The sequence below is a fragment of the Neophocaena asiaeorientalis genome, unplaced genomic scaffold, assembly GCF_003031525.2.
Source record: "Neophocaena asiaeorientalis asiaeorientalis breed wild unplaced genomic scaffold, Neophocaena_asiaeorientalis_V1.1 scaffold388, whole genome shotgun sequence".
Classification (NCBI taxonomy): Eukaryota; Metazoa; Chordata; class Mammalia; order Artiodactyla; family Phocoenidae; genus Neophocaena; species Neophocaena asiaeorientalis.
This window is the reverse complement of record NW_020172738.1, coordinates 1,708,980-1,723,372: the sequence shown is the minus strand read 5'-3', so window position 1 is coordinate 1,723,372 and position 14,393 is coordinate 1,708,980. Positions and strand designations below refer to the sequence as shown.

At 37.1% G+C, this 14,393-nt stretch overlaps 1 protein-coding gene across 2 annotated transcripts in view; it reads left to right on the top strand.

Moving 5' to 3' along the window:
- The window catches only part of PSMD1 (proteasome 26S subunit, non-ATPase 1), a 102,759-nt gene that overhangs the window by 64,130 nt on the left and 24,236 nt on the right, over positions 1-14,393 (top strand). For both annotated transcript variants that reach the window (XM_024740534.1, XM_024740533.1), the window contains 2 exons: positions 832-946; positions 7,490-7,606. In XM_024740534.1, the coding sequence (XP_024596302.1) occupies positions 832-946; positions 7,490-7,606 (232 nt within the window). The remainder of the gene's footprint in view (positions 1-831; positions 947-7,489; positions 7,607-14,393) is intronic.

Below are 14,393 nucleotides of genomic sequence, written 5' to 3'. Positions count from 1 at the left end.
TTCTATTGAAATGTAATATATTAATAGTCTCTTTTTAAGTTTTTATTGAAGTGTAGTATACATCTAAAAACATGAACATAATTAGCCTACACCTTGATGAATTTTCATAACTGAACATACCTGTGTAACCAGCACCTAGTTCAACATCAGTACCAGCCTTCCAGAAACTCCCCTTACACTCTCTTCTAGTTACTACACCCAACCTGCTGCCCCCTCAGGAGTGACCACTATAACAGGATAGTCCTTCAAAGATGAGATCAAATACTTCATTTGTCAAGGTTGTCCTCTCTTCTGTATTTGCTGCAAATATGAAGAAGATGAGAAAAGAACAATTTCTCTATTCTTATCAACACAAAAATAATTGCTGAAGACAAAAAAAATCAGAATTTTTTCATACCAAGTCTTATTTAACAATTTAATATTCAATCAGAGTAATACTGGGAGTTTTAAATCTTTTGTGCAGCTTTGGAAACATCTTGGAGTGTCTGTAAGTGACTTTTGTCTTCTGAAACAAGACATGCTCCGCCCCGTCTCCCATGGCTGTTCCCCACCCTGGAGAAGACAGAAGGGAATGAGTAATGCTGTGATGCAGAGCTGTGGTTGAGGGATCACTGATATGTTCCTCTTTCTTTTCATATATTCTCCGAATGTTGAAGATAGCTTTCTAATATCAATAATTAGAATTCTGTTGGAGATTTTTAATTCTGTAACTTCTGTGTTAAATATAACTGTTGTTTCCCATAACTTTCAAAAAATTGATTAAAATTCTTCCATCTTGATTTAAAATATGTTATCTATAACACTGTCTTCACTTTCTCTGTTTCTCATCAGGACCCCTGAACAGTGCCCCAGTGTCGTTTCATTGTTGTCAGAGAGTTACAATCCTCATGTGCGTTATGGAGCTGCAATGGCCCTGGGCATCTGCTGTGCTGGTACAGGAAACAAGGTAAAGGCCAAAGCCAATGCGGTCAGTTCTTTTCTGGCGCCAGACTGTTTTCTGTAGCCGAAAAGTTTATGTAACAGTTGTAAAAATACAAGTGTGGTGTGATCTGTAAGACTTAACTTGCCTCACAAGTTAAGCTTCCCAGAACTTCCTCACTTAACTATTCTGGATTGCTCAAAGCCGTTTAAGAACAAACCACCACATTACATGGATGGCTCTAATGAAAACAATGCTGTTGAATTTTTTTATGAAAGCATTGATTTCTTTAAAAAGAAGAAATAGTATTTTTTTCTTTGAAGAGCTACTCTGGCCATTTTACATTGTTATTTTACATGTTTAATTTGCATAATAAGTATTGTGGAAATCAAAGTTCTTATTTGAGGCCACCACAGTCAACTCAGTTTGATTTTTTTGTGTGTTTGTTTTAAGTTTATATTTAACTGCTGTTTTCCTGTTTTCTCCTCAAGAACATAATAGATAACCTGGTATTTGTTAAGCCCACAAAAGTGACAGAATAAAGACTTGGGTTAGGTACATTGATGATTTGAAAAGTTTGTCATGAGAGTCATAAAGAAATGCACCAGTGCTTTAATAACAAGTATTCTTGATTCACAGCAATAACATAAATCACCACATTTTGCCTTTCATAGAGCACATGAACACACCTTGGCCAGTTCCCCAAAAGGTGCACTTTTCTTTTAATAGCACACAGGCGTGTGTGTGTGTGTGTGTGTGTGTGTGTGTGAGAGAGAGAGAGAGAGAGAGAGGGAAGAAGAACATGATTATATTCCCAGTGTCTTTACATCAGAAAGGAGCCACTTTTAAAAAATCATCTCTTGTCCAAACTAAAGTAAAGCATAATTATTAGTTTATTGATTGATTCCAGGAATTACATTTTAATTTGCTTGACTTTTTCTCTAATAAAGAGTATTAGTATTGGATACAAATAATTTTTTTCTAGTCACATAAAACATTATTAAAGCTAGGAATTAAAATAGGCATTTTCACTATATGTGGCAAGAATTGTATAAAAATTTATAGAGACATGCCCTTCCAATATTCTTATTCTGTCTCCTTACCCTGCTTTATTTTTCTTCATCTGCCGTGGCCTCTCCCGTTGCGGAGCACAGGCTCCGGACGTGCAGGCCCAGTGGCCACGGCTCACGGGCCCAGCCGCCCTGCGGCATGTGGGATCCTCCCAGACCGGGGCACGAACCCACGTCCCCTGCATCGGCAGGCGGACTCTCAACCACTGCACCACCAGGGAAGCCCCACCTGACATATTTTTACACCTATTTATTTATTGTCTGTCTTCTCTCCACTGAAATGTAAGGTCCCTGAGAACAGAATGTTCACTGCTAAAACCTAAAGTTAGACCTGGCACATAGTAGAGTTTCAGTAAATATTTGTCAAATGAATGATGAAGGGAAGATCATTTTAAGGATGTGATGATGAACAAGTTGGACATGGTCTCTGTCCTCACAGTTTTGTTTTTTAAATGCTTTCATTTCTTTTGGAGGAGAATTTCTTACATGAGAATGTATCTTCAGTATTATTAGAAAAGTCATTGTGTGTATAAAATACAGTTTATAGAAATAGGCCTTCATTTTTTTCTAGGGCACATCTGTTCTATAAACAAAGGAAAAATATAGTTGGATGTTTTACTAAGTATTTTCTCCCTCCGGTGTTTAGTAGACATTTATGTCAGACCTCATAAGTTAAATGTAAATTAGATTTTTTTCTTCCCAGATTATTCTAAACTTAATATGCTATCTAGGAGCAAATGTTCTTTGAGACACAGTATCTGACAAGTTAATTCAATGAATATTCTTCATTACTCATACTAAACAAGTCTGCTTTATTTCTAGATAGTTTGTATGATCTACGTATCAATACCTATCTGTCTGAAACTTGGCACATTAATTTTGTTTCTTAAAAGCCTGAAACACCTATTTAGTCTAAAATGTATCTTTGAGGTCATATCACATACCTCAAAGGCCAAGTTAGTGTCTTTTAACTTACAAGTTGGAAATTTTCTTATATTTTTATCATTAATACTTCATAAACAATATTGACAATATGAGTAACGTTTGCAAAACTTGCTCTTCTAAACAACGGCACTACATTTTTCAGGGAAGTGAGGAAAAGGAATACATTTAAATGGTATTTGTATTATTTATTAATTGCTCTGATTTTTCTCTTTTGAATTTTATTTTATTTATTTTTTTATACAGCAGGTTCTTATTAGTTATCTATTTTATACATATTGGTGTATATATGTCAATCCCAATCTCCCAATTCATCACACCACCACCATCCCCCCGCCACTTTCCCCCCTTAGTGTCCATACGTTTCTTCTCTACATCTATGTCTCTATTTCTGCCCTACAAACCGGTTCATCTGTACCGTTTTTCTAGGTTCCACATATGTGTGTTAATATACGATATTTGTTTTTCTTTCTGACTTACTTCACTCTCTATGACAGTCTCTAGGTCCATCCACAAATGACCCAAGTTTTTTCCTTTTTATGGCTGAGTAATATTCCATTGTATATATGTACCACATCTTCTTTATCCATTCATCTGTTGATGGGCATTTAGGTGGCTTCCATTACCTGGCTATTGTAAATAGTGCTGCAGTGAACATTGGGGTGCATGTGTCTTTTTGAATTATAGTTTTCTCTGGGTAAATGCCCAGTAGTGGGATTCCTGGGTCATATGGTAATTCTATTTTTAGTTTTTTAAGGAACCTCCATACTGTTCTCCATAGTGGCTGTATCAGTTTACATTCCCACCAACAGTGCAAGAGGGTTCACTTTTCTCCACACCCTCTCCAGCATTTGTTGTTTCTAGATTTTCTGTCGCCACCAGGGAAGCCCCTTGAGTTTATTTTTGTGTATGGAGTTAGGGAGTGTTCTAATTTCATTCTTTTACATGTAACTGTCCAGTTTCCCCAGCTCCACTTACTGAAGAGACTATCTTTTCTCCATTGTGTATCCTTGCCTCCTTTGTCATAGATTAGTTGACCCTAGGTGTGTGGGTTTATCTCTGGGCTTTCTATCCCGTTCCATTAATCTATATTTCTGGTTTTCTACCAGTACCATATTGTCTTGGTTACTGTAGCTCTGTAGTATAGTCTGAAGTCACAGAGTCTGATTCCTCCAGCTCCATTTTTTCCCCTCAAGACTGCTTTGGCTATTTGGGGTCTTCTCTGTCTCCATACAAATTTTTAGACTTTTTTGTTCTAGTTCTGTAAAAAACGCCATTTGGTAATTTGATAGGGATTGCATTGAATCTGTAGATTGCTTTAGGTAGTATAGTCATTTTCACAATATTGATTCCTCCGATCCAAGAACATGGTATATCTCTCCATCTGTTTGTATCATCTTTAATTTCTTTCATCAGTGTCTTAATAGTTTTCTGTATATAGGTCTTTTGTCTCCCTAGGTAGGTTTACTCCTACGTATTTTATTCTTTTTTTATTACCATTTTCTTAATTGTTTTGGGTTTGTCTTTATAGGTCCTTTTCTTCTCTTGTGTTTCCCACTTAAAGAAGTTCCTTTAGCATTTGTTGTAGAGCTGGTTTGGTGCTGCTGAATTCTTTTAGCTTCTGCTTGTCTTTAAACTGTTGTTTTCTCCATTGAATCTGAATGAGATCCTTGCTGGGTAAAGTAATCTTGGTTGTAGGTTCTTCCCTTTCATCACTTGAAATATATCATGCCACTCCCTTCTGGCCTGTAGAGTTTCTGCTTAGAAATCAGCTGTTAGCCTTATGGGAGTTCCCTTGTATGTTATTTGTCATTTTTTCCCTTGTTGCTTTCAGTAATTTTTCTGTCTTTAATTTTTGTCGGTTTGATTACTGTGTGTCTTGCCATGTTTCTCCTTGGGTTTATCGTGCCTGGGACTCTCTGTGCTTCCTGGGCTTGGGTGGCTATTTCCTTTCCCATGTCAGGGAAGTTTTTGACTATAATCTCTTTGAATATTTTCTCGGGTCCTTTCTCTCTCTCTTCTCCTTCTGGGACCCCTATAATGCGAATGTTGTTGCGTTTAATATTGTCCCAGAGGTCTCTTATGCTGTCTTCATTTCGTTTCATTCTTTTTTCTTTATTCTGTTCCACAGCAGTGAATTCCACCATTCTGTCTTCCAAGTCACTTATCCGTTCTTCTGCCTCAGTTATTCTGCTATTGATTCCTTCTAGTGTAGTTTTCATTTCAGTTATTGTATTGTTCATCTCTGTTTGTTTGTTCTTTAATTCTTCTAGGTCTTTGTTAAACATTTCTTGCATCTTCTCGATCTTTGCCTTCATTGTTTTTCTGAGGTCCTGGATCATCTTCACTATCATTATTCTTAGTTCTTTTTCTGGAAGGTTTCCTATCTCCACTTCATTTAGTTGTTTTTCTGGGGTTTTATCTTGTTTCTTCATCTAGGACATAGCCCTCTGCCTTTTCATCTTGTCTCTCTTTCCGTGAATGTGTTTTTTGTTCCACAGGCTTCAGGATTGTAGTTCTTCTTGCTTCTGCTGTCTGCCCTCTGGTGGATGAGGCTGTCTAAGAGGCTTGTGCAAGTTTCCTGATGGGAGGGACTGGTGGTGGGCAGAGCTCAGTAAAACTTTAATCAGCTTGTCTGCTGATGGAGGAGTTGGGTTCCCTCCTTGTTGGTTGTTTGGCCTGAGGCGACCCAACACTGGATCCTACCTGACTCTTTGGTGGGGCTAATGGCAGACTCTGGGGAGGCTCACGCCAAGGAGTACTTCCCAGAACTTCTGCTGCCAGTGTCCTTGTCCTTATGGCGAGACACAGCCACCCCCTGCCTCTGCAGGAGACCCTCCAACACAAGCAGTAGGTCTGGTTCAGTCTCCTATGGGGTCACTGCTCCTTCCCCTGGGTCCCAGTGCACACACTACTTTGTGTGTGCCCTCCAAGAGTGGAGTCTCTGTTTCCCCCAGTGCTGCTGAAGTCCTGCAATCAAATCCCACTAGCCTTCAAAGTCTGATTCTCTAGGAATTCCTCCTCCAGTTGCCAGACCCGCAGGTTGGGAAGCCTGACGTGGGGCTCAGAACCTTCACTCCAGTGGGTGGACTTCTGTGGTGTAAGTGTTCTCCAGTTTGTGAGTCACCACCCAGCAGTTATGGGATTTGATTTTACTGTGATTGCCCCCCTCCTGCCATCTCATTGTGGTTTCTCCTTTGTCTTTGGATGTGGGGTATCTTTTTGGTGAGTTCCAGTGTCTTCCTGTCAGTGATCGTTCAGCAGTTAGTTGTGATTCCAGTGCTCTCTCAAGAGGAAGTGAGCGCACATCCTTCTACTCCGCCATCTTGAACCAGTCTCTTGCTCTGATATTTCTTAAGTAAATAAATTGACATGAAAGGAAATCTGAAGTCATTCCCCCCACGCCCCCCAAAAAAGGATTCAATTTATTCTTCCTTTACTTGGCTTTGGAACAAAGGACATTTGAGAAATGACATACTGTATTAAATTAAGTTTGATAATCATATAAAATAATTGCTTTGTTCCTCCAAATTTATACCTACCTAAGACTCTTGTAAGGGGCACTGAACAAAGGTCCTGCAGGGTGTGTAATAGAAATTATAATGGAACAAAAGAGTTCTTGGTCAAATACAATGAACAGATGCTGGGCTATGCAAAGGTCTAGTAGTTTCTTTAATAAGGTTTCTTGAACCTTTTGTTATGATATGTACACTCCTGGAGCCCTTGGTGTGCTAGATACGTTTTTGAATCGCAAGAGAGGGTGATACACAGAATGCAGGAGCTCCCAAACTTATTTAATCAAGGAATCCCGTTTTCATAGAACTGGTATTCTGAAGAATATGATATTGGGGATATCCTGGTAAACATTTTGGAAAATCCCGCCATATGTGGGAAGTGTAACCATGGAATCATTTCTAGTCCTATTTGACTTAATTTGTGTTGCCATTCTCCTAGCAGGTAAAATCTTTTTTGTTTTGGGAGTTTTGTTTCTCTTTGTTTTTTGTTTGTTTCAATTTACATTTGATTTATTTAATTTTTTAAATTAGATTTTGTAAAATCATCTTAAGATATTATCTTACTCTAGTATTTGAAGGAAGTTGGATACTTAGAGTCAGACTGGCCTGAGTTTGCTACACTTATGTGATTTTTGGCAATTTACTTTACCTGTCTAACTCTGTTTCTTTGTTTTTAAAGATTGTTTTGTATTGCTGTTATTGTTGTTTTAGGATGAAGAGGATTAAATGGATAATATATATAAAATACCTCCCACTGCACCTGGAAAATAATAGGTGTTTATCAAACATTAATCTCATTTTTTCTACTTTCTTTTTTATCTCTTTTACCCCAAGACAGGAGCACTTGTGTTGTAAGCTTCCTTTTCACTTACCATCAATTATATTGAAACTTAAAGCATACTCAGTTCTGACTGTTGCATCCAAGTAGTCTTAAATTAACTTGTGATTACAATGTTAGATGAAAATATTGACTTAGAAAGACAGTAACTAATCTGAAAATTTATATAAACTTTATTAAAAGTTTTTTTTGTTAATGCTTTCAGGAAGCAATTAATTTGCTAGAACCAATGACAAATGACCCTGTGAACTATGTGAGGCAAGGAGCTCTCATAGCTTCGGCTCTCATCATGATCCAGCAGACTGAAATCACTTGTCCCAAGGTGAGCAAACAAAAAAATTCTCTAGAAGAGAGCTGGTTCAGGCTTTTCTTTGGTAGCTTATCTTCTTTTGAGGACATTTCTACCTCAAATATGGTGTACACTGAACTCACAGAAAGTAAAGAGGTAGGAGAATTGGAGAACTTTAAGTATATAATACTCTTTGATTGCATTTTTTATAAATTTATGGTCACTTTGTTAATTCAGTTATATAGCCATACTTGAAAAATTAGAACTCATGGGTTGACAAAATCATAAAAATCAACTTGAATTTTTGCCTCCTGCTGTGCTTTTAAAATTTATTCAGTAGGATAACTTGTTCCTGTGATACAAGATGCAAACTAAGTGGTCTGTGATTTTTTTTGATCCATCCTTCTGAGGTAATAAAAACTTTATATGGTATATACAGTCTCAGTTTAGAAATGAGTACACCCAGATTCTCTGTTAGAATGTCATTGCCCTCATTGGAGATCCCTTGGGCAGGGTTTCAAATGGCTCCAGGAAGGCTTTCTTTCTTCTTTGACCCACATCTGTCCACAGAAACACTATTGCATTTTTTGCCCTTCTTGTAGGTAGGAGTATAATAGGCTCTCAGTGCAGCTTTGCCTGCCTCTCCCTCTCTCTCCCCCTCCCTCTCTCATTGCTTGTGCCTCAGTCAATAGCTATTGCCTCATAACTCATGTGTCAGATGTCAGTGCACAATGACCACTGATCATACTAGGCTCACCACATGCTCACCACATGGTCTCTCTGAAGCCCATCTCTAGGCTTATTGTTAGTGGGAAAGACTTAAAGCCCAGTTTTCCCCGTAGAGAAATCCTTTTCACATATCCTTCTATTGATACAATCAAGTCCTCATATATACCGTGTGGATGACCCCATAACAGATTTTGAGGCATCTGTTTTAAAATTTCCTCATGATAGTCTCTCGGACCTCATTTCAGACTTTGGTAACTAATGTAGCTTGGCACCTCACCCAGAACTTCTCATTTTGTTGAGAAACAGAAAGTGCATAAATCTTATTACATATACTAAAAATTACCATGTGTGACATGTTTAATAGATGTATATAGCTTATGCAGTAATTTCAGATCTTTACTTCTTAATTTAAAGTTAGGGCATTTAACAACCTTGTATAATTCTGCTCCTATATAAGAAACAGTCAAAGAAATTGACAACAGAAAAAGCCACTGGTATACTGTCTTCTGCCTCATTAAGCAGATTCATTTTTAGCAAAGTATCGATAGACTGGGGAGGAGGAGAAAAAAAATTTCAGAACTCATTGATTATTCTGTGGAGCTTTAATAGATTTCCTTTTCTGAGCAGTTGCTATCATTTTTGTTGCTGTCCTTTTTTTTTTTTTTTAAATCCAGTCCTACTCTCTCCTAAAATCACTTTTAAGACTTATAAAAATTGGATTGTTGCAAAAAATAGAATCAAACTTCTCATCCTCTTTTAATAATACATTACTTAATATATTGTATCTTCTAGAATATAAACATCTTTTCAAGCAGACCACATTTCTTTTTGGTTTTTGTTTTTAAATAGAGCAGTTATGAGTAGCTTTTGCATCTTTTATTTCTACTTTTGATCTTCTGTTGAGCTTTATCAGCTGGAGGTTATCCAACTGAGTAATGTCATTAAAGAAGGAAGTTTGACCATGGAATGCACGTCCCCTAACAGTAATATATAGATATTTATTCATTTTGACCTCGCATGTTGCTTTCTTGTTATACGTATTGTGAACATGACAAATGTTTTGCCATCTTCCCATCCTCTGCTATAGGATTTCATTGATTTTATAACCATAAGCTCTGTACCAGCAATGGCAGAGTACTTTGTAATGGGGGTGGGGTTAGGTTAGGGTAGGCTATATAGTTTCAAAAACTTTCAACTATTTATTCTAATAAACAAAACTTTTTCATATTTAGAAAATGTAAAAAATACAGCAGTTTAAATAATTAGTATTTTGTAATCATTCCATAAATTTTGTTGAATGAAGTCTTAGCTGTTGTGAATATGTGGTGTACACTTGCATCTTCACATTGTATCAGAATCTTGGGTATCGATAAGAATGTTAAAACGCAGTTATAGCTGGTAGGCTGTGCCATTAATATAAACTCAATGGGGAAAGTTAAATGTGTACCCCAGTGACTACAAAAGCAAAAGTGTATACAACAAATGTTCTTTCTGGAAACACTATCCCTTAGAGTAAAATTGTTACTCACTTCATGAATCCTTAAACTTTAAGTTCTGTTTCATCGTTTTCTGCTCTTAAGCATGTGATCAAGAGCTTTGTAGACTATATATAGTTTATATCTCTCTCTTACCTGATAATTGCGAAGAAGGCAACATTGATATTCTGGGAATTCCCTGGCGGTCCAGTGGTTGGGACTTCGTACTTCCACTGCAGGGGGCATGGGTTCAGTCCCTGCTCCGGGAACTAAGATCCTGCAAGCCACGTGGCGTGGCCAAAATTTTAAAAATTCATATTCTTTTGGGGTGGTATGTGATATTGCTGAAAAGAAAAAGCTGTTAACGAGCTTGAAGAGAAGTAAGTTCTCAAGGCTACAGAGTCCTAGTCACAAGGTTACAAACCAGTCCATGAAAATGCCTTGAAATCAAAGATCAAGTGTTAATTTCATCAAGACTGTAACCCCCTCCTCAAAGGAATACAGAAGGGACATTTCTCAGATATTTTGTGAGATTTTTAATGGAAATTTCCAAAGGAAATGTTTTTTATGCAGTCATGATCTACCTCACATCCTTTTGCAGAATGCTGTCTTAACACTAAGCTCTACACATTGTGGTCTTAGCTTAACTAACTCCAGTACATCTTTGCTTTTCTTCTGCCAGTTTCTTGCTCACTCACTCTCACAAACATAGACCCCAGAACATGCATACACCCTTGGGTGATTACAAACCCAATTTAGAAGGCTCTTAGACCAGAGGTTCAGAACCATTTAACTAGAATACTGTTCTTTTATAGGTCCTTGGAGTTATTTTGTCTCCAGAACCCAACTCTTTATGAAGGATCTATCTTCTGTTTATCTTATTAAATGAACTCCACTGTTAGCAGTTATTTGAACATGTATATAGCAAGTATCATATATAGAATCAGATAAAAATATTAAAGTGTAAGAATGGGATCCTGTGCTCCTCCTTGCCTAATATCATCTAGCCTGAGGCCTATTACAAGGAAGCTTCTCCCACCACTGGCATGTACCCTTTTTGGAAGTAGGATCATATTTGGCCAAGTTTGATCAGCTTTTGCAGTTTTAAAATAAATCAGCATGAACGTTTATATTATAAGGTTTTATTTTACAGCATAACACATTTTTAAATAGTAATTTGTATTACCATACTGTTGCCTTAAGTAAGACAGGGATTTGGACCCTAAAAGTGTTGGTGGTAATATAAAGAAAAGGCACAACCAACTACCATGAACAAAATAATACTAATAAGATTGAGGAGGGAGCTGAAAACATCACTTGGGATATTGATAGTGGGGAAATCATGATCACATTGCCAGGAATCTTGAAAAAGAATAAAGATAATTTTCACATTAGGCATGTTAAGTTTGAGATTATAGCAAGTCAGTTGGATTTAAGATGAGAGCATAGGAAAAAAACAGAACTAAAGAAAGAGATGGGAGCTAGCCCAGATAAATTATATAAGTTCATGGCCTTTATCTGCAATTCTAATTTACAGAAAGGTCTGAAAACTAAGAGTTTTGTCTGTCTTTAAGGACTCGTTTGGCTGTAGAATCTGAGCCAGTATGAACTCATTTATAGCCTTTATCCCATTTAGTAAACATTCATTTTGCTGCTTCAGAAATATTAACTTGGTTGATTACGGGATATTACCCCCACGCTCCACTGAGGGTATTGCATAACTTATGGTGTGTGCACCATGTCACCTTTCTAAATTCTGAATTCCAAAATTCTTCGGGCCTCAGTGAGTTCGTGGAAGGAATTATATACCTAGTTGAAGTCATAAGAGCTAATGTAATGTCATAGAAAGAGAAAAGGGAAAAAAAACCTCTAAAACTGATCCCTAATGTACAGCTTCATTTCTATATCCAGGAAAACAGGAAAAAAAAAAAAAAAACAGGAAGAGACACACCTAGGTGATAAGTAACCACAGAAAAGACATTTACGGAACTTTATGCCCTTCTCCCATCCTTTATTTTTCTCGCTGACATAGAAGTATGGGTTTTGTTTTTTTCCAACAGTATAAGGTGTACAGAGTTAAAAACATGATGAGTGTTTTAAATGCAGGATTTGGAGAAGGTAGATTTTAGATAATCAGGCACAGCAGAAGGCATGGGTCACAGCATTGTTTGAAATTTAATTGTCTTTTCTGTGAGATTATCATAATATAAAATGGGAAATTAATATGATTTTCTCCTACAAATTCTAATTTGTTTTATGTGGGGGCCATACTATTCATAGCGATGAAATTGAGTCAGAAAATCATGATCCTTAGCCATGACTGCAATTAATTGTTTGTAATCACAAGCAAGCCAGTCATTTTACCTATCTTGGTTCCATTTTTCACATCTGTAAATCAGGCAGAGTAGACCAGATGGGCTCAAAGTCGCCTTCCAAATAAGATACTATCCTAACCTACTAATATAATAATTCTTTATGAAGAATCATAATAATGAAAATTAAGTTACTGCTGCATAAGTAATAAAATGAGGAAAAATTTTTAAGTGATGAACAAAAACTAGCTTTTTAAAAGTACTAGTCTACTTAATATTGATTGGAGAAACCCATTATGTATTTGCATTGATTTTTTTTATTCCATCTTTTAGTTTCACCAAATGTCCTGTTGTTTGGGGTGTGGTTTTATATTTAAGTTCTTCCTTATAATGTACATACAGTGCTTTGTCCAGCGTTTCTTTTTGTAAGTTCATGTAAACTTAGCACATAAAATTTCCATCCTATATAAGGTAATATAAGTGTTCATGTAAAATAAGTTAAGAATCAAAGGAATTTGACTTGTTGAACCAGAGTAAAATCATCAAACCTTAGGATTTTTAAAACTAGAAGGGAATTTTATGATGATCTCATCGTGCAGGGTTTTATAGTTAGAGAAAGTAAGATGTAAAGAAGTGAGTAGCTTGCTAATGGTCATATGCTGGGTAGTGGCAGAGTTAGTTCGTTGTTTTCGCTATCACATTCTGTCGTTGCCTATGAATAAATAAGTGAGAACCATTTTAAGGAATATCATTTTGATAGCAGTATTTAGGTTGCAGAGAGGATAGTCATGGAGGACTGGTAGGACTCTGCTCTGATATGGTGAGACAGCCATGCTTACTGAATCATAAAATGCCTTTTACACATTACTTTTACACATTACTTTACATATGTATTACTTCATATAGTCCTTACAGCAGCCGAAGAAACTGAGACTCAGAAAAGCCAAGTAACTTACCCAAACAGCTTATTAGAGCAGAGGTGTTTATAAGCCAGTGTTGTCTGACCCTATGGTACTCTGCCCTGTATCATAGTGTGGCCTCCCCGACCAAGATAAATGAAAAGGGTAAGAGATTCTGAAAGAATACGTAATGCAGATAAAATCATTATATTGGGAAACTCAAATTCGATATTTTCTGCCTTTGGCAGATTTGGGGAGCTCTGGTGATCATGTGCTCTTGAACAAGCCGACTTCTTTCTGGGTGCTTACCATTTGAAAAGCACTTGGTGGGAAAACAGAGAAGTGTAAGACATGGAGGAAGCATAAAATATTTCCCTTATTGTCACCCAAAAATCAGATATTTTGATGCGATCATATATTTTATAAATATTATTTTCTAATTATAAAAGTAATATATGTTAATTTTGAAAAATACAGAAAATAATAAAGAAGCGAACAAAAATTACCAGTAATCCCTCCCTGAATGAGTCAACATGTATTCCATTTTGGTGTGTTCTTTTTTTTTAAGATTTTTTTTTTCCCTTTTTGTTTTTAATTAATTTTATTTTTGGCTGCATTGGGTCTTCGTTGCTGCGCGCGGGCTTCCTCTCGTTGCAGCGAGTGGGGGCTACTCTTCCTTGGCGTGCGCAGGCTTCTCACTGCGGTGGCTTCTCGTTGCGGAGCACGGGCTCTAGAGTGCAGGCTTAGTAGTTGTGGCTCGCAGGCTCTAGAGCACAGGCTCAGTAGTTGAGATGCACAGGCTTAGTTGCTCCACGGCATGCGGGATCTTCCTGGACCAGGGATCCAACCCGTGTCCCCTGCATTGGCAGGCGGATTCTTAACCACTGCGCCACCAGGGAAGTCCCTTGATGTATTCTTTTGGTAAGAGTAATTATTGTGATGTGTCCTCTGAAAATTGATGTGTAAGCATAATGAAAATCTTTATTGTATATGTGAATATAAATCCAAAATATGCCTCACACAGCTGCAGTGAAAGGTAGTTTGTTGTAAGGTAGAATTGAAGGACTGTGCCGATTAGGAAATCTGTAGGTTGATGGTGAGCAGAAGAGGTGTAATTCAGAGTTCACTGAAAGCCTTAGTGTTCACTTGAACTGTTTAAGCCTGCTGACTAACAGTGGTACAATATGAAATCACACTCAGCATTCCTCTGAGTCTGAATCATCCACTGTGGAATGAGGATTGAAAACAGAGCTGGTGCTCCCATACCAGAAAAGTCATGACATCCATGATTTCAACCATGGGACTGTTCTGCCTTCAAATCCGGTCCAGAACCCTCTTTATTTTTTTTTTTTTTATAATGTTTTTTTTTTTTTTTTTGTTGTTTTGGGTTTTCTTTTTTTTGGTG